Source organism: Mustelus asterias, chromosome 6 (genome assembly GCF_964213995.1).
Source record: "Mustelus asterias chromosome 6, sMusAst1.hap1.1, whole genome shotgun sequence".
NCBI lineage: Eukaryota > Metazoa > Chordata > Chondrichthyes > Carcharhiniformes > Triakidae > Mustelus > Mustelus asterias.
In genome coordinates, this window is record NC_135806.1 from 45778129 (window position 1) to 45796256 (window position 18128).

Sequence of the window (18128 nt, forward strand, 5' to 3'; positions counted from 1 at the left end):
ATTCACGATTGTGACCTCTGCATTGCACAGAGTGAGAAGATTCAGGTCAGAAGCTGAACTGAGAAAACAGTCCTGATCTCGAACAGTTTTCCTGCCAATTCAGTGCTTTTGGGAGAATGGCAGCTCATATTTCTGATGGCACGTTTGGATAAGTGCTGGTTTGTTCAAGTGAGGGCTGGTGTGTGTTTGGTTGAGGGCTGTTGGCATTTTCAGTTGAGAACTGATGCACACATTTGGTTGAGGGCTGGGATGCATGTTCAGTTGAGGCCCTACTGCAGGCTAAGGTCATTGATCGTGCATGAGTTTTGCCAGTGTCTCCCCTTGGCTTTGAAGTGTTTTTTTATAACATACCTTTGACTTAAGATGGGTCTTAAGGGCACTTATGATAGAATCCCTACAGTACAGAAGGAGGCCATTTGGCTCATGAAGTCTGCACCAACAACAATCCCACCCTTTCCCTGTAACCCCATATTTACCCTGCTAATCTCCCTGTCACTAAAGGTCAATTTAGCATGGCCAATCAACCTAACCTGCACATCTTTGGACTGTGGGAGGAAACCGGAGCACCCAGAGGAAACCCACGCAGACACGAGGAGAATGTGCACACTCCACACAGACAGTGACCCAAGCCGGGAATTGAACCCGGGTCCCTGGTGGTGCTAACCACTGTGCCACCGCAGCTTTAAGTGAAGAATGATGTTTGAATTTGAAATTACAATAACTCTGAAGAGCACCCAGTAATAGCTCTGCTGAAGTCATTAAATCTTTCTTCACGAATCGCGGCACTAAGGTCGCAAGGTTGGGCAAGCAGTTCTCACTCCGACATCAGACTGTCATTGTTAAAGACTTAGAAATCATAGAAATCATAGAAACCCTACAGTGCAGAAGGAGGCCATTCGGCCCATCGAGTCTGCACCGACCACAATCCCACCCAGGCCCTACGCCCATATCCCTACATGTTTACCCGCTAATCCCTCTAACTTACACATCTCAGGACACTAAGGGGCAATTTTAGCATGGCCAATCAACCTAACCCGCACATCTTTGGACTGTGGGAGGAAACCGGAGCACCCGGAGGAAACCCACGCAGACACGAGGAGAATGTGCAAACTCCACACAGACAGTGACCCAAGCCGGGAATCGAACCCAGGTCCCTGGAGCTGTGAAGCAGCAGTGCTAACCACTGTGCTACCGTGCCGCCCGGTTAGCTGTCCAGTAAAGTGATGACACAACTAAAATCCTGTCAATTCTCCTGATTCTCAACTGGAATAGTGGAGTCATAATAACATGAATCAGCAGTTTACAGCTCTGCCTTTGGGGCTGAATTTTGATGGGCACGAAAGCCTTTGTGATATCCCGTCCAATCAGCTGTTTCTTGATAATCACATGGAGTGAATCTAATTGGCTGAAGCCTCTGTGATGTTGGTGCCTTCGGGGGAGACTGAGATGGATCAACCACTCAGCACTTGTGGCTGAAGAGAGTTGAAAGTGCCTTACCTCTTGCACTGATGTACTGGGCCCTCCCTTTTTGTTGAGGTTGGGGATATTTGTGGAGCCTCCTCCTCTAGTGAGTTGTTTAATTTTCCGCCACCATTTACGACTGGATGCACGGCTTAGATCTGTTGACTGCGGGATTGTTCAGCTCCATCTATCACATGCCCTTTCCACTATTTGACATGTAAATAACCCTGGTTAGAATCATGGAATCCCTACAGTGCAGAAGGAGGCCATTCGACCCATGGAGTCTGCACCGACTCTCTGATAGAGCATCTTAAAGTTAAAGTTTATTTATTAGTCACGCGTAAGGCTTACATTAACATTGCAATGAAGTTACTGTGAAATTCCCCTAGTCGCCACACTCGGGCGCCTGTTCGGGTCACTGCATCTAACCAGCACCTCTTTCAGACCATGGGAGGAAACTGGAGCACCCGGAGGAAACCCACACAGACATGGGGAGAACGTGCAAACTCCACACAGACAGTGACCCAAGCCGGGAATCGAACCCGGGTCCCTGGCACTGTGAGGCAGCAGTGCCAACCACTGCCACCATGCCTATCCATCCCTCGCCCTCTCCCCTGTCACCCCACGCATTTACCCCACTAATCCCTTTGTCTCATAACTCTTTCAATTTAACCTAGGTTTAAAAGTACAGTTCAAAGCTATGATAATCTTATAAACCAAATAAAATAGTCTTAAAGCACACTAAACATATAAACCTCACACTTGTAACAAATAGTGAAAACTCTCCTTCATTTGCTGCGGAGGGCACAGGAATCGGGAAAACTGGAGCATTCCTTGGTCAAGTAACCTTTCAATTTTCCTCAGTTTAAGCTAACAAGCTGCCCCAAATCCATAGACCGTATACTGACAGCCTGTTCTCTATGTCGTGCACAATTGTCTTTAAGATGCAAGGCAATTAGAGCAACACAATGGTCATAATCTTCTTCTTTTTCAGGTGTTGGCCTATTCAGTGGCATGCGTGAGTGTTTCTGCTTTCAGTGCTGGCATCATACAAGCAAATGAGGCTGAAGAGACCATGAGCAAGCTGCGAACCCTGGCAGAACAGAGTCAACAGGTTGGTGATCAGTCGTCTACGCTGAAATGCCCCAAGTTCAGAAATGCAACTTTATTGAACAATATTTGATTTGATTTGATTTACTATTGTCACATGTATTTAGGATACAGTGAAAAGTATTGTTTCTTATACGCTATCATAAAATCATCACAGAATCCCTACAGTGCAGAAGGAGGCCATTCAGCCCATCAAGTCTATACCAACAACAGTCCCACCCAGGCCCTATCCCACAACCCCACATATTTACCTCGCTAATCCCTCTAACCTACACATCCTGGGACACTAAGGGGCAATTTATCATGGCCAATCAACCTAACCCGCAAACCTTTGGACTGTGGGAGGAAACTGGAGCACCCGGAGGAAATCCACGCAGACACGGGGAGAAAGTGCAAACTCCACACAGACAGTGACCCAAGTCGGGAATCGAACCAAGGGCTCTGGCACTGTGAGGCAGCAGTGCTAACCATTGTGCCACTGTGCTGCCCCTATACAGACAAAGCATACCGTTCATAGAGAAGGAAAGGAGAGTGCGCAGAATGTAGTGTTACAATCAGAGCTAGGGTGCAAAGAAAGATCAACGTTTCTGAGCTTGCTTAAAGTTCTCGTATCCCTCAAAACCAGATTGCTATCCTGTGAGTGTTTGTTCACCATATTTTCTCCTCACGGGACTTTGTTTCTAACGTTCTTTCTTTTTCCGGTCGGACTTGTCCAAAGAACTGCTAATCAAACCAGGCACAGCGCCTCCTCGTTTAAATTAGCTCCCAAACCTTCCTGGGAAGAGGTGGCATTCCATCACCTTAAGATGTGAATGTTTGTCGTTAGCTCCTGGCATGACTTAATGACTCCCCTGTTGTCCCTGATTGTTCTGGCTCAGAGTAGCTTTGTCTAACTTTCATACAGTTTCTGTAAATGCTTGTACCCTGTGGCTTTCCTTTTTAAAGCTGTGTAAATCTGCTTGTTTTAAAACCCGGCACTTGAGCGACTCTTTTATTCCCAAATGCTTTTAGTGGGAAAAATGGTCAAAATTAAAGAAAAAAACCATACAAGACCACTTGCAGACATTGCATATTTCAACTCAAATATTTTCCGTGTAGGTCAGTGTGCTAATATAAGGTAACATAAAGTTGATGTGTTTTCAAGTAAATGTGCCAAAGGGGTTTTTATGTATGTTTAATTTAGCTCGGCTCTGGAGGTAATGTGCCAAAGAGTTTTTATATACATTTTATTCAGCTTGGCTCTCGGGCAATGCGCCAAAGGGTTTTTGGATATGTTTAATTCAGCTTGGTTCAGACGTGTGTTTCTGACTCAGAAGCTTGATTCTGAGTCTTCAGCACACACTCTTGGTTCACACTTCAGTGCCTCCTTACCTCCTTGTCTGAGACTCCATTTATTGGATGAAGCATGAAACAAAAGATCCATCTGCTTATTCAGTTAAACTCAGATGTTCCTTATTGGCAGTACTAGGAAAAGGAGCGGATGACATTACTACCCAAACCAATAGCACCAAAAACAAACAGATTAATCTCACCCATTGCTGCACTGCCACAATATTAATAAAGTAATTAAATTCTAACAGGGCTGGATAAACGCAGGGAGGACGTTTTCCCGGGTTGGGAATCTAGAACCAGGGGAAATAATCTCAGAATATGGGGTAGACCATTTAGGACTGAGATGGGGAAAAGCTTTACGAAAAGGATAGTGAGCCTGTGCAATTCTCTACCACAGAAGGCTGCGAAGTCACTGACTATATTCAATAAAGAGATAGATATTATTTTAGATTTTAATGGCATCCAGGGGTGGAGAAAGGGGGATTCTGGTATTGAGATAGAGGATCAGCCATGATCATATTGAATGGCGGAGCAGGCTCGAAGGGCCAAATGACCTCCTCCTGCTCTTAGTTTCTATGTTTTAATTCATAATTCTGAAACCATTTTGAGACTTCCTGAGCATCTAATTGGACACTGTTGAAAAAAATGAAAGATCTTTCTTTAGGTGGAGACTTGCACAGGTTCTGACTGCCCTATGGTATCCAACTATGCGACTATTTTTATTATGTGGAGATGCTGGCATTGGACTGGGGTAAACACAGTAAGAAGTCTAACAACACCAGGTTAAAGTCCAACAGGTTTATTTGGTAGCAAAAGCCACACAAGCTTTCGGAACAGGCTGTCCCTTTGTCAGGTGAGTGGGAGTTCTGATCACAAACAGGGCGCAAAGACACAAACTCAATTTACATGAATAATGATTGGAATGTGAGTCTTTACTGCTAATCAAGTCTTAAAGATACAGACAATGTGAGTGGAGGGAGCATTAAGCACAGGTTAAAGAGATGTGTATTGTCTCCAGACAGGACAGCTAGTGAGATTTTGCACATCCAGGCAGGTTGTGGGGGTTACAGATGGTGTGACATGAACCCAATATCCCGGTTGAGGCCGTCCTCATGTGTGCGGAATCTGGCTATCAGTTTCTGCTCAGCGACTCTGCGCTGTCGTTTGTCGTGAAGGCCGCCTTGGAGAACGCTTACCCGGAGATCAGAGGCTGAATGCCTGTGACCGCTGAAGTGCTCCCCCACAGGAAGAGAACAGCCTTGCCTGGGGATTGTCGAGCGGTGTTCATTCATCCGTTGTCGTAGCATCTGCATGGTTTCCCCAATGTACCATGCCTCGGGACACAGGAAACCATGCACACGCGTACCCATCCACGCTCATGCACACGCGTACCCATCCACGCTCATGCACACGCGTACCCATCCACGCTCATGCACACGCGTACCCATCCACACTCATGCACACGCGTACCCATCCACACACACCCAGCAAAGGTCATTGGACAATAATCAAAAGCAGGATGAATTACTTTTTTTTCCTATACTCTTCTGCTGTCAGTGGCTGCAGCCCCTAGTAGAGCCCTTGCTGCAATCAACCAGCGCACTAGTGAATAGGACCTCCCTGCCCTGTTCACCGCTCAGCAGACCATCGTTCGGACTCTCAATAATCCCACCATTTGTCAGGTGTTTTTCTCGGCTTGGTAACGTGATCGCTGAAGTACAGTTAAATTAAGGACACCAAGGAGTTAAAAGAAGAATGAAGATTTGAGTTAACTTCACTTGTCTGCATTCTTACTACTCATATTCACGATTCCCCCCAATGATATAGCACAATTAAGTAAGTTCATTTTTAGCTCTCTTTCCTGAGTTGGTGCCCACAAAGAGAATACATACAGCTTGTCATGACAGCCAATAAATTTAACTGTGATTTGTTAATGCCAGGAGATGTCAATTATTAAATTGAAAGTGTGCAAGCCAGCTAGTGAAAGCAATAGGAAATGTGGTTTGATAAAGTTGTAATAATTACTATTATCCATGTGGGGGGCCAGATGGATCAGGATGCAGCTTTGATTCCTAATGCTTTCCATGTTGATAGGAAGGAAAAGAAATATCTTGCTCATACCATGCGGAACTAGCTTTGCCAGACTGTTGCAAATCCAAGCCTCACCAATATTCCAATAAAAGCTTGAGATTAAATACAGAATAGTACAAGATTTCCATTTCACGGCTATGTATTCACTTGATGAGCAGGAAGTGACCAGCTATTCCATCAACTATGGTGACTTAATACTCCCACTCCCGCCCCCGTGCTCCACTCATGCAGCTCTGTCATTCTTTATGTGGGAAACAAAAATACATAGAAAAATATCCTGGGTCAAAGGGGGAAAAGTCCACTCTAAAATTCCCCTCTGACAATCTCAGATGATCAAAACCTGTCCAAATGGATCAAAACAGGATTTGACCTCTTCTGTAAATGAGAATCTGGCAGGAATGTGAATGCTTGTATTTAGGCCAGTCAATCAAGCAATCAGAAGTCATTGACCGCGATCCTGTGGGGTAGGACTGTAGCTTTCATATTGGGAAACCTTGCCATGTCTGATGCAGAGTGTGGGAATTCTATGTCAATGGACCATGACGTAGTTTACACTAACATCACTCTGTAGAAATTCAGAACATCTGTGTTGATGTATGTTGATTATATGTGCCTTCAATTCGCCAGATGCAATATGAGTGGGTCGCTACCAGCTGTGTGGAAGTGTAGGAATCTAATCACAGGATAGAAAATAATGATTCTGAGAGATTGTGATTCAACAGAGTCATGAATTCTGCTTCTTTGTTAACTGGGCCAAGTCCTCAGACACACCCACCCACTCGTGGGCATATCCTTGCACTGTGCTGCTTTGAATATTCAAGGTCTAAATTTGATTCTCTTTTATTCTCAGACTCCAGGTTTTGCCATGGCTTTAGGGAACATGGCTCATGGTCTGGCGGTCTGTGGACACGGCAAGGCCGAAGACCTGAATAACCGACTACTCTCTGCATGGCTGAAGATTCTTCTTGCCGAGGTAGGATGCTGTTTATAAAAGTGATCGGCAATTCAATGAATTGATGCTAGTTCTATCTCTATTTAAAATTAGTGGATCCCCAATGCATCAAAAAAGTAAACCGAGGAGGATAATTACAAATCTCAGGAGAATGTACATGTAATTTAACAAATGAAATAGTGCGTTTTGGTTGGAAGAAGGACAAGATCAAGGAAAAGTAAAAGGAACAATTTTTAAGGGATGCAGAAACAGCAAGACCTATGTACATAAATCTTCAGGGCTGGCAGGTCAAGTTGAGAAGGTTATTTATAAAAGCATGCCGATCCTTGGCTTTGTAAGCAAAGGCACATAGTGTACAAAGCGAGGAAGTTTTGCTAAACGTGTAAAGTGCTAGTTAGAGCCCAGTTCTATACTTCACACTTTAAGAAGGGTGTCAAAGCCTTTAAGAGAGTGCAAAGGAGATTTACCACAGTGCTATCAGGATATGGTACGTCAGTTACGTGGAGAGACTAGAGGAGCTACTGTTGTTTTACCTAGAACAGAGAGATTCATGGGAGATTGTATTCAAAATCAGGAAAGGTTTTGATAAGATAAATAAATAAATAAGATTAGGGAGAAACTATCTCTAGTAGCCAAGGTGGATGGTCTACTGCAGAAGGAAAGTGTGCAATAAATGGTAGAACCCTTAGAAATACTAGCATTCAGAGGGATTTAGGCATGCAGGTCTACAGTTTCCTGAAGGTGGCAACCCAGGTGAGCAAAGGTGGTCAAGAAGGCACCTGGCATGCTGGCCTTCAGTAGTCAGGGCGTTGAGTATAGAAATTAGAAAATCATGTTGCAGCTGCATAAGCCTTTGGTTAGGCTGCATTTGGAGTACTGTGGCTCTGGTCGCCACACTATCGAAGGATCTTGATGCATTGGAAAGGGTGCAGAAGAGACTTACCAGGATGTTGCCTGGTTTGGAGGATATGGATAATGAATGAAGAAAGGTTGAACAAACTTGGATGTTTTCATTGGAGTGTCAGAGGATGGTGGGGGGACCTGATAGAGGTTTACAAGATTATGACAGGCTTGGATCGAGTGGATAGTCAGAGTCTTTTTCTCAGGGTCGAAGGGTCAATTACTTGGGGGTATAGGTTGAAAGTGAGAGGGGGAAAGTTTAAAAGAAATGTAAGGGGCAAGTTTTTCACATAGAGGGTGGTGAATGCCTGGAACGTGCTGCCGGAGGAGGTGGTGGAAGCAGATCCTGTAACAACGTTCAAGAGGCATCTGGATAGATACATGAATAGGCAGGTAATAGAGGAATATGGACCATGTCGAGGCAAGAAAATATTAGATTAGAGAGGCATCTGAGTCGGCACAGACTTGGTGGACTGAAGGGCTTGTTCCTGTGCTGTACTGTTCTTTGGTCTGTAACCTGAGGGCACAGATATAATTGGTAAAAGAATTTGAGTTAAGATGGGGGAGAGATTATTTTGCAGACCATGTTATTATGATCTGCAACACAAGGCTGGAAAGGGTGAAGTAAGCAGATCAAATAATACCTTTGAAAAGACAATTGGATAACTTCTTGAAGGGAAAAATATTGCAGGCCTTTGAGAAAAGAGTAGGGCAATGGGACAAATTGAATAGTGCTGACACAGGAACACTGGGGGAATGATGCCATTCTGCTGTATCTGTGATCTTATAGTATCTTTACATGTGACAAGCCAGAACCATACTTTATACACACTGCTTATGTATATAAAGAAGCCCTCTTGTATAAAGAAATAAACCTGTTCGTTAGCAACTCTGGATATAATTCAAACCAGTTCAATTCTTTGCATGCTGCGATACAAATCTAATAGAGCCGTCTTCTGATTATGGTGTAGCAATAATGATCAGACGATTTCTGGAGCATTGGGAGCAGTTTTTAAAAAAAGCATCTGTAGATGTGGGACTGCTGGGCGGGAGAGAAAGACCGAGGAGAAACGGTGATAAGTTTTAGAGTTCTTGAGGATTTTGAAGAGGCTCAGTGGTTACAAGGTGGGGCTGGTTGGAGATGCTTGACTTAGACATAGACATAGAATCCCACACTGCAGAAGGAGGCCATTTGGCCCATCAAGTCTGCACCGACCACAATCTCACCCAGGCCCTATTCCCATAATCCCATTTACCCTAGCTAGTCCCCTGACACTAAGGGACAAATTTAGCATAGCCAATTCACCTAACCTGCACATCTTTGGACTGTGGAAGGAAACTGGAGCACCCGGAGGAAACCCACGCAGACATGGGGAGAAGTGCAAACTCCACACAGACAGTGACTCGAGCCGGGAATCAACCCAAGTCTCTGGCGCTATGAGGCAGCAGTGCTTGCCATCCTGGTGCCCCAAATACTCTAAATGCTTGTAGTGGGAGTATTGGGAAACAGGAGTTTGAGCATTGGAGGGCCAAGTTAATATATTTAAATGGAGTAGGCTTATCAGAATGGATTCTGATGGTCTTCAATCTTCTTCTCAGTCATAAACAAAATTAAAATGCCAGGAACTGGCTGTAAATTGATTAAAACATCAATTGTGCCTTTGTGCTCTTGTTGACTGCATGTCAACTGCACCCATTGTGCTGAATTTTGATAAGGTGAGCAATCTGCATAAATTTTCCTGATGTTTAAATGTGTGAGCAGATTACAGGAAGTGTACGGAGAAGCATATCAGCAAGTATATGTTGGCAGAGTATACATATTCTTTTTAACATTATCAGGGATCTCCCATGGCATTGCTTATGATGCGTTGGAGGATATGCTGTTTTATTCCTAATAATGTGCAATACATTGTATATTGGGGTAGCACAGTGGTTAGCACTGCTGCCTCACAGCGCCAGGGACCCGGGTTCAATTCCCGGCTTGGACCAGTGTCTGTGTGGAGTTTGCACATTCTCCATGTGTCTGCAAGGGTTTCCTCTGGGCGCTCCGGTTTCCTCCCACAGTCTGAAAGATGTGCGGGTTGGGTTGATTGGCCATGCCAAATAGTGTCAGGGAGATTGGCAGGGTAAATATGAGGGGTTACGGAAATAGAGCCTGGCTGGGATTGTGGTCAGTGCAGACTCAATGGGCCGAATGGCCTCCTTCTGCACTGTAGGGTTTCTATGATTGTCAGAGTTAATGGTTGATGACAGTTGAATAAGGGATTTTTATTAGCATACTCTACCGACTTGCTGTTGGTATCAGTATGTAATTTTATCTTCCAATGATTGAGTAATAACTGTGGTTAAAGACAAGTGCGTATCCAACGTAAAATGACTTTCTGACCTCTCATCGGACAATGCCAGTCTTGAAATATAACTTTGGTGATCTCTTTCCTTTTCAGATGTACATATTCTAATAGAGAGTGTTTGAAAGAACACATTACCTGATGCTGATAGTGTATTGATGTCATGATAAATTGTATTGTTTAAAGTCTCCTATTGCCCCATGTGCCTGAGTACAATATTTACAGATTATCAATTACGAGTGTCCTTACAAGTCAGTTTTTTATCGATACCTTTTCACTGTATTCCTGTATGGTAGCTCTCAAAGCAGTTTAGTTAATCCTTCTCATTCCCTTGCATCTTTCAAAGGGTTGTCCCACAATGCATCGGTTAGCTGCGGTCAATGGTCTGGTTGGTTTGGTCGGATCTGAAAGTTCCCTGATACAGGTATGCTTTATTGCTCTGCAATTATTTACCAACACAAACAACGTCTGAAATGAACCATTCAGGAGCCCAAATAAAGCAATGAAATTAAGCCATTTTAATTGTTTATTGGAGAGAAAATGCAGTGTAACTATTTGGTCAGTGGTGACTTGAAGTCGCCATGCATTTCAAATAAGTTTCTTGTCCTGTTTAAGGTATAGTTGGAGACAATAGATGGGATAAACTTTAGGTTAACCAATGAGTGGGCAGTCCAAACTCTAGAAAGGAGCTTGGCCAGACTATTCGAGGGCAGGTGGGTGGAGAGAAGTTGAAATCATCTGATCAATAGGGAAAGAAGGAAAGAAAGTTCCTTTAAGGTCAGTCTCCAGAGTAATCTGATAATAAGCGCCTGTTAGTGGGACGTAAAGGATATTTGTAACCTGGTCATGAGGTCTCAAATATTACAGCTGAGAAAGTTTGATTGGGATATTATCCCTGTTTTGAACCCAGAAGAATTTTGGGGACTGATGTGTCAGTGATTGGTTGGGTAGTGTTCTACGTAAAATTAAAGCCAACAATTTCAATACACGGCTGCCTGCCCTAGAAAACTGCTCAGCAAACAGCACCAAGGAGTATCCAATTCGACCAAGGTTCTTTTGGTTCAGCATAGACTTTCTATCTCATGTGTAAGTTCCCCACTTGGTTCATCTGAACCTTCTGCCAAACTCCTAGCACTCCCCAGCTTGGACAGTTTGTTGTTACAGGATTTGCCCAGTTTTCCTCAATGTAATCGGAAACTAAGTCCTCCCTGAATCTTCATCAGTTGAATGGCTCACACACACACGGACACTAAGGGCTCAGAAGGAATCTCAGGTGGAACATTTCCACCAGTCATCCTCAAATCATTATCCGGCAGAATATTAAAGGAAGGGTAACTGGGCTTAATGAACAATTGGACAAATTTACAGGAAGAGAAAGATTTTGTCTTAAAAAATAATAATCGCGTTAGATCAGGCAGCAAGGAGCTAAGTAACTGCAGATCCTGTAAAAGGACTACATAAATAGGAAATGTTGAATGGAATGTCTTCCTTTCTATTTTGACGTTTTTCTGTTTGTAAGGTAGATGCATTATTTTCAGATAATCAAAGATCTGTCAATTCCCAAATGATCTGTTTGGTTGCAGTTACTCAAAATGTAAATTTATTTCAGCATTTGGAGTATATTAGAAGGTAGACTTGAAGAAGACACGAGATCATTAATGCTGTTACTCATGGTCATAACCTTTTGATGGTGTTTGGAGTAGCAGTGGAGTATGTTTGTCAACTTCAAATTTGTCATCCTATTGTCAACTCAATTTGTAAGTTTGGGTAATGGTAAAGGAGTTTGATCAGTATCGATAAAGCAATTGATAGGTATAAGCATAGGAATGTACAGCATAGGCTGTAGCAGGCTCACATTTGAAGAATGGCAAGCATTCATTTATGGATAAAGTGCCTTCCTTCGCCAATACTGCAGGTTTAATGTAATGGCAGCAAACTAATGAAAATTGGATGATGTTGTAATGTTGATCAGTTGTACTTGGGTAAATATGGTTTAGAGAGAGTGTGAATATAATGTGTGTTGCTTTCAGACACATGTCGGAGTGAAGCAGGCTGAGCAAATTTATTTGTTGTAGTCCATTGCAATGTTACACCTTCATGATGATTATAAAACAAATCTGAAGCAGTCTCTTAAAGGTTCATGTTTTCTCCAGTAACCGTTTTCAGTAAGCCAGTATGTTTGAACAGCGTGAGATGGAGTGGCTGTTTCACTTCTGACAAATTGATGCCACATTAACATTTATTTTCAGAATTAAACAAAATAAGCAAAAATACCTTTTTTAAATATAAAAGTACATGTGAAATGTCTTTAAAGAAAGTTGGCAGACCTAGTTTGTGAAACGCAAGCGCAATAGAACTCAAAGCACTGGTATTTATTTGGCAAACGTTTGGTATATGTTGATCCTGTGTATCTAATGCCATCTAATCATCTGCTCATGACTCTTCTATGTACAGCTGAAGTCGGAAACAATCCAGTCATCCCAGTTTCAATCTAAGATGAATGAAGTTATCAGAGCAATGACTCAGGTAAGTTTCAGATGCCTGCTAATTTATAATTTTAATTTTGAACAGTCAGAGGAGTAGATTAAACTATCACTGAATCATAGGTCGAGTTTGTCTTTTTGTGCCCTTTCTCCACTCCCCTACTGTGCTCGGCAGATTTGTTAGTGCTGTCTGTCTGTGAACACGATTCTGTCATATCAATAACTTTAAGAAACACAATTCAAACCAACTGCACAAATGTCCTCCAGCCATCTGACATTTGGCTCCATTCTGAGTTGGTGCATTCACATCTGCCCGCGCATACACTCCACAGAGAGGCAAGAGTCACCGCAATGACTTATTGAACTAAAATTATTTCCTCTGCTGCTTCTCCAATGTAACAGGCTAGACCTTGGAGCGGTTTCTTACTACTTCAATACCTTGCAATTTCTAAATTAGATTTTCACCAAAGTCAAAGTTGTCATGAGATTTCATGTTATTTTTTTGTTCATGAGTTAATGAACGATTCCATCAGCAACCACTCCCAATTGCTGCCATTATCACCATCACAAACTCAAACATTACATCAGTGTTTGCACAGATTCTTTTTGAAGACTGTTATATTTATTTGGCAAAATGGTGCTGTTTTAACTTTATTGCTCAGTTTTTTTTGACATTTTGTGTTCTCTTGGCGCACATCAAAATGAGAAACTTCGTGAATTGGCATCAAACATTTTTCTAGCCAGCATCAACAAGAAGGTTCGCAGTTAGATGGATGGCAGGCCAGATATTGGTAAAGAAGGGCGTCGTGTAATGTAAGCGCAGGAGCGGCTGTGTTTTCACGAGCTCCAGCGTTACTCATCTTTTAATGCAATTTTTATCTTGATGCACTACAAATTTAGGCGAAAGGGAACCAATTAAGGTCAAGAAAGTCCTTCTTTGACCAAGGTGGTCGGAGGAGGCCAGGGTGGGACCCAGTTTGCGGTGGCGGTTTCGCTGGTGAGTGGGCCTGTGATTCAATGATGCTGTTGGCATCAAGATGATGGCTGCTATTCTGAGTGAAGTTTTCGACGACGGTCTTGGCTCCCGGCACAGATTTTTGGTGCTCACATTGATAAAGTGCAAGATATCCTAAACAGAGAGGCAGAAGGCTTGTTGTGTTGTGAGCTGAGGTGAGGTGTCTGAATCCTTGTCTTAACGGTTCCTGTACATGAGAGCGTACGCTGACATACCACATCTTGGACCAATGGCAGTATCCTGATGCTCCTTTTTTTCTGGGTTATCCTCTCATTGCTTGGAGATCCTGGGATGTTGAGTTAGGCCCCAGTTGGTTGTATATAACCCCATGAGGGAGCCCGTATATTGTGTAGCTCTGTCCCTGTTATCCTGTGGAGCACATGGGGGCCCGTTGTTTTATCCTGAAATCCCCCACTCTTTTTGGTATCCTTTCATTATCCGTACTCGAAGAGATGCAAACTACAACAATTATAATGATAATTTGAACTATTTATCTGAATATTTGCTGGTCCTTTATGTTTATGTGGAATAATGATTACTCTGTATTTTACTAGATTTTGGGATTTGCGTTTTGTGGTAAAATGGAAATCCTCAATAAAAATCTTCATAAAAGAAAAGTTATTGGTAAATCTCGTTTTAAGTCTTGCCCTGCCAATGTCCCACCACCGCTACGTTCTGACTTTATTCTAACCCCGGCCATTCTTATAGGCACTTGCAATGCAATTACCAGCAAAATACTCATGGCCCGTTATCGAAATGGTATTGAGTAGTACACTTTTTTTTGTGTGTCAACTCCTTAATGCCCAGAGACAAAATAAATCTAACCATCAGTCTGGGCTGCAAGTGAAACTCAGTGAAGAGAAAGACTACTTCAGCTATTTAGCTTTGTGGCCACTGGCATTATGTGCAGGTTCATATTTAACCCCTTGTGTTTAATGTTAAATTTGTATCGTACTGCAGCAAATACAGTGCAACCATTATGATTCCATCATTGACTGCATTCTCGATTACCCAAGAGAATTTCCACAAGAAACGAGAGGCCAACAAGTGTTATTTTGGTTCGTCACTGGGTTCTTTTGCCCTGCACCAGCCAGGGGCATTGACTGGTAATCGAAAGTTTGATCTTTCAGTCGACCTTGCATCTCAAAGTTCTGCCTCTGGTATATTTGCAACACCAGCCACCGGGGGATGGGAAAAAACACTTGGCCAGTGCCAGCCAAGGTTGTAAGGCTGAGCACTAAAGGCAGCTTGCCGTTGCCTCCAATGACCCTTTCAGCAGCCTCCGCAACTCTGATTTCAGTGGCGCTGTCAGTTTTAAAAGCCGTACAAAGCCTGTCCTTTTAAACAGGGTTTGTTTCGGTGAGTGGATTAGTAGCAGCTGATGACATGCTCAACGTGGAACCTGCTTCCCAGCCCAGGAACTCATTTATGCAGAAGTCTCTTTATTGATTTCAAAGTTGAAAGCTGTGCAACACTGATGTCTGTTGAGATTGCCAATCTGTGGTGGGGCTGGTTGCTGGAGTTATGACTGAGCATGTGGTGGAGCCTGTGGGTCACTTGGTCTTCCTGACTAGTGGAGCAGTGCAGTGGCTTATCACTCGAGAGGATTTAGGGACAAGATAGTTCATTCAAAGCTCAGAGTGGAATCAGAAAGGAAATTTGGGGAGATTCTTAGTCACCTATCAATTTCCATCACCAGTTTAGAATTCCTACAGTGCAGAAAGAGGCCATTCAGCCCATCGATTCTGCACCAACAACAATCCCACCCTATCCCCGTAACCCCACATATTTACCCTGTCTATCCCCCCCGAAACTAGGGTCAATTTAGCATGGTCAATCAACCTAACCCGCACATTTTTGGACTGTGGGAGGAAACCGGAGCACCCGGAGGAAACCCACGCAGACACGGGGAGAATGTGCAAACTCCACACAAACAGTGACCCAAGCCGGAAATCGAACATGGGTCCCTGGCACTGAGAGGCAGCAGTGCTAACCACTGTGCCACCGTGCCGCTGGTACATGTTTAACATGAACTCAACTCCGTTGCGACTACGAAGAACAAAGAAAAGTACAGCACAGGAGCAGGTCCTTCATCCCTCCAAGCCTGGGCCAACCACGATGCCCTAACTAAACAAAAATAAAACCTTCTGCTCTTACTCAGTTCGAAAGAACAAAGAAAAGTACAGCAGAGGAACGCAGGACTAATGAACATATTTCAAATGAAAAAGGCCAGATGGATTTCAAATAACTACTCAATAGCGCAAATGTATTTCGCAAGCAAATGAAACATTTGTGCTAAATTCCATTTGGGTTAATATTTGTGTGCACTTCTTTTTGTGCTATTTTAATTCCTTTCAAGATAATTTCCAAACTTCCTGTCAACCCCTTTTGTGAGATCTGTATCAGTACTTCTAAATACAGTCAACTCTCGCTGTCCACGCCCTCCTCCATTGCGATTTTCTTCACCCACACAGATCTGAGGAGTGAGGAGAGTAGTGCTGGTGTCACCAGTGACAATGAATGTAATGCAGAAGGTGCCTCTCCTGCTTCCAAAGGATTCTCAGCCAGGATGGTTCCATCACTTTGAAAAGTGTTTTGGACTGGGAAGAGAGCAGCCACAGGGATACATTGAGGGAAGAGGCTACCAGGCAGAGCAGGTCTTTAGCGCAGGTGACATTGGCCTTTCTGGAAGAAAATACAGTAAGAAGTCTGGAAGAAGATGCCAAGTAGGACGTTCATTTTAAAGGAGGAAAAGGCAGCTCTGGTCTTACAGCAGCAAAGGACAGGTTGACAGTTCTGCTATGTGCCAATGTGATTGGCTTTAAACACTTAATACACTGCCGGTTTATAAGTCAGAAAACTTCGAGCTTTCAAAAGGAAAAATAAACCTTATCTGCCAGTCTTTTTTCGAAGACTAGCAGCCTTGCTTACAGCAGCCATCTTTAAATCTGGTTGGCCACTTGCTTTCATGATGTGGAGATACCGGCGTTGGACTGGGGTAAACACAGTACCTGGTGTTGTTAAACTTCTCACTTGCTTTCGACCAGAGGTCCGCATTTATCTGAGGGAAAAGAATCTGTCTTTCAAGGTTTCACTAATTGTTGATAATACACCTGAGCCATCCACACTCTCTCGCTGAAGTAAAAATTGTTTTTACCCTGCAAGTATGACGTTACGTATTCAAGCAATGGACCAGGGAGTTATTGCCTCATTCGAGGCTTACTGCACCCGACAAAGTTTCAGTCACATCCCTCATCTTCTGCAAGCAGACCCTTCCTGATTGCTGGAAGCAATTCAACATCCTCGTAGCAATAGGCATAATTAAGGAAGTGAAGGCCTCAATTATAAATGCCTGCTGGAAAATAGTTTGGCCTCAGGCTGTGAATGATTTCACAGGGTTCCCCCATTGTAGAAGCAGAAGTGGCCAGGAATGTTGACCTGGCAAAACAAGTTGGAGGGAAGGGATTTGAAGGCAGCAGCACAGCTGACGTGGATGAGTTGCTTCAGTCTAATCCAGAGGAACTCTCCAGGGAACAATTGGTTGAACTGATGGGATTAAATGAGCCTGAGCAGGAGCGGGAAGGTGATGGAAACCAAGATGGCGGCAGATCTCAGAAGGCCCACTGAAAATTTGAAAGCAACAGGTAACAGACCATGCTACAAGTATGGAAAGAAGCATTGCCTTTTGTAGAGCGATTGATACAACCATTGTTCCTCAGAGAACTTTACAAAATTTAAAAACAAAAGGCGAAACTGTCAACAATAACATAGTTCTGCTCATCCAAATCATCCACATCGACGCCTATGTTAGCCACATCACCCACTGCCTCTACCTCCATTCTCAAGTATGATAGCTGTACTATAGCGGCTCTATTCTCTCCCCACAGATGCTGTCAGATCTGCTGAGATTTTCCAGCATTTTCTATTTTTGTTTCAGATTCCATCATCCCAGTATTTTGCTTTTAAATACAATAGTGTGATTTGTAAATTGTACTACAGATTGGTGGTGCTGTATTCTATAATTGACAAGTTTTAAATTAAATTGTTTTTGTTTTCTTGTGTTGACAAGCGATTTCTTCCGTAAAATTGCCTTAAATTTAATAAACAAAATGGTTTTTATTGATTCCATTAATGTAAAAATGTGAAATTTGGGGATGGCTGGAATGTGTCTAATTCAGTCGCATTATAAACTGTATATGGCGTTCGCGATTTCGCCCTTTGCGAGATCTCGTGGGAACAGAACTCCACAAATGACCAGAGTTGAACGTTTGCCAATTCATTTTTAGTGCAGAGCTCACTAACACGGTACTTTTTTCATGCGTCCAAGTGTCTCGTGCTTTATTGGGTCTATACATAAGCCTGGTAATCGACTTTAGTCTACTTACATAAATTGTTCACGAAGGCCCCACTTTCTCACCTTGCCCCTCGCCTGAGGT

The 18128-nt window shown here is 43.2% G+C and overlaps 1 protein-coding gene across 4 annotated transcripts in view; it reads left to right on the forward strand.

Moving 5' to 3' along the window:
• focad (focadhesin) overlaps positions 1-18128 on the forward strand; it is a 238134-nt gene that overhangs the window by 168114 nt on the left and 51892 nt on the right. For all 4 annotated transcript variants that reach the window (XM_078214275.1, XM_078214272.1, XM_078214276.1 and 1 more), the window contains exons 30-33: positions 2456-2575; positions 6845-6967; positions 10541-10618; positions 12649-12720. In XM_078214275.1, the coding sequence (XP_078070401.1) occupies positions 2456-2575; positions 6845-6967; positions 10541-10618; positions 12649-12720 (393 nt within the window). The remainder of the gene's footprint in view (positions 1-2455; positions 2576-6844; positions 6968-10540; positions 10619-12648; positions 12721-18128) is intronic.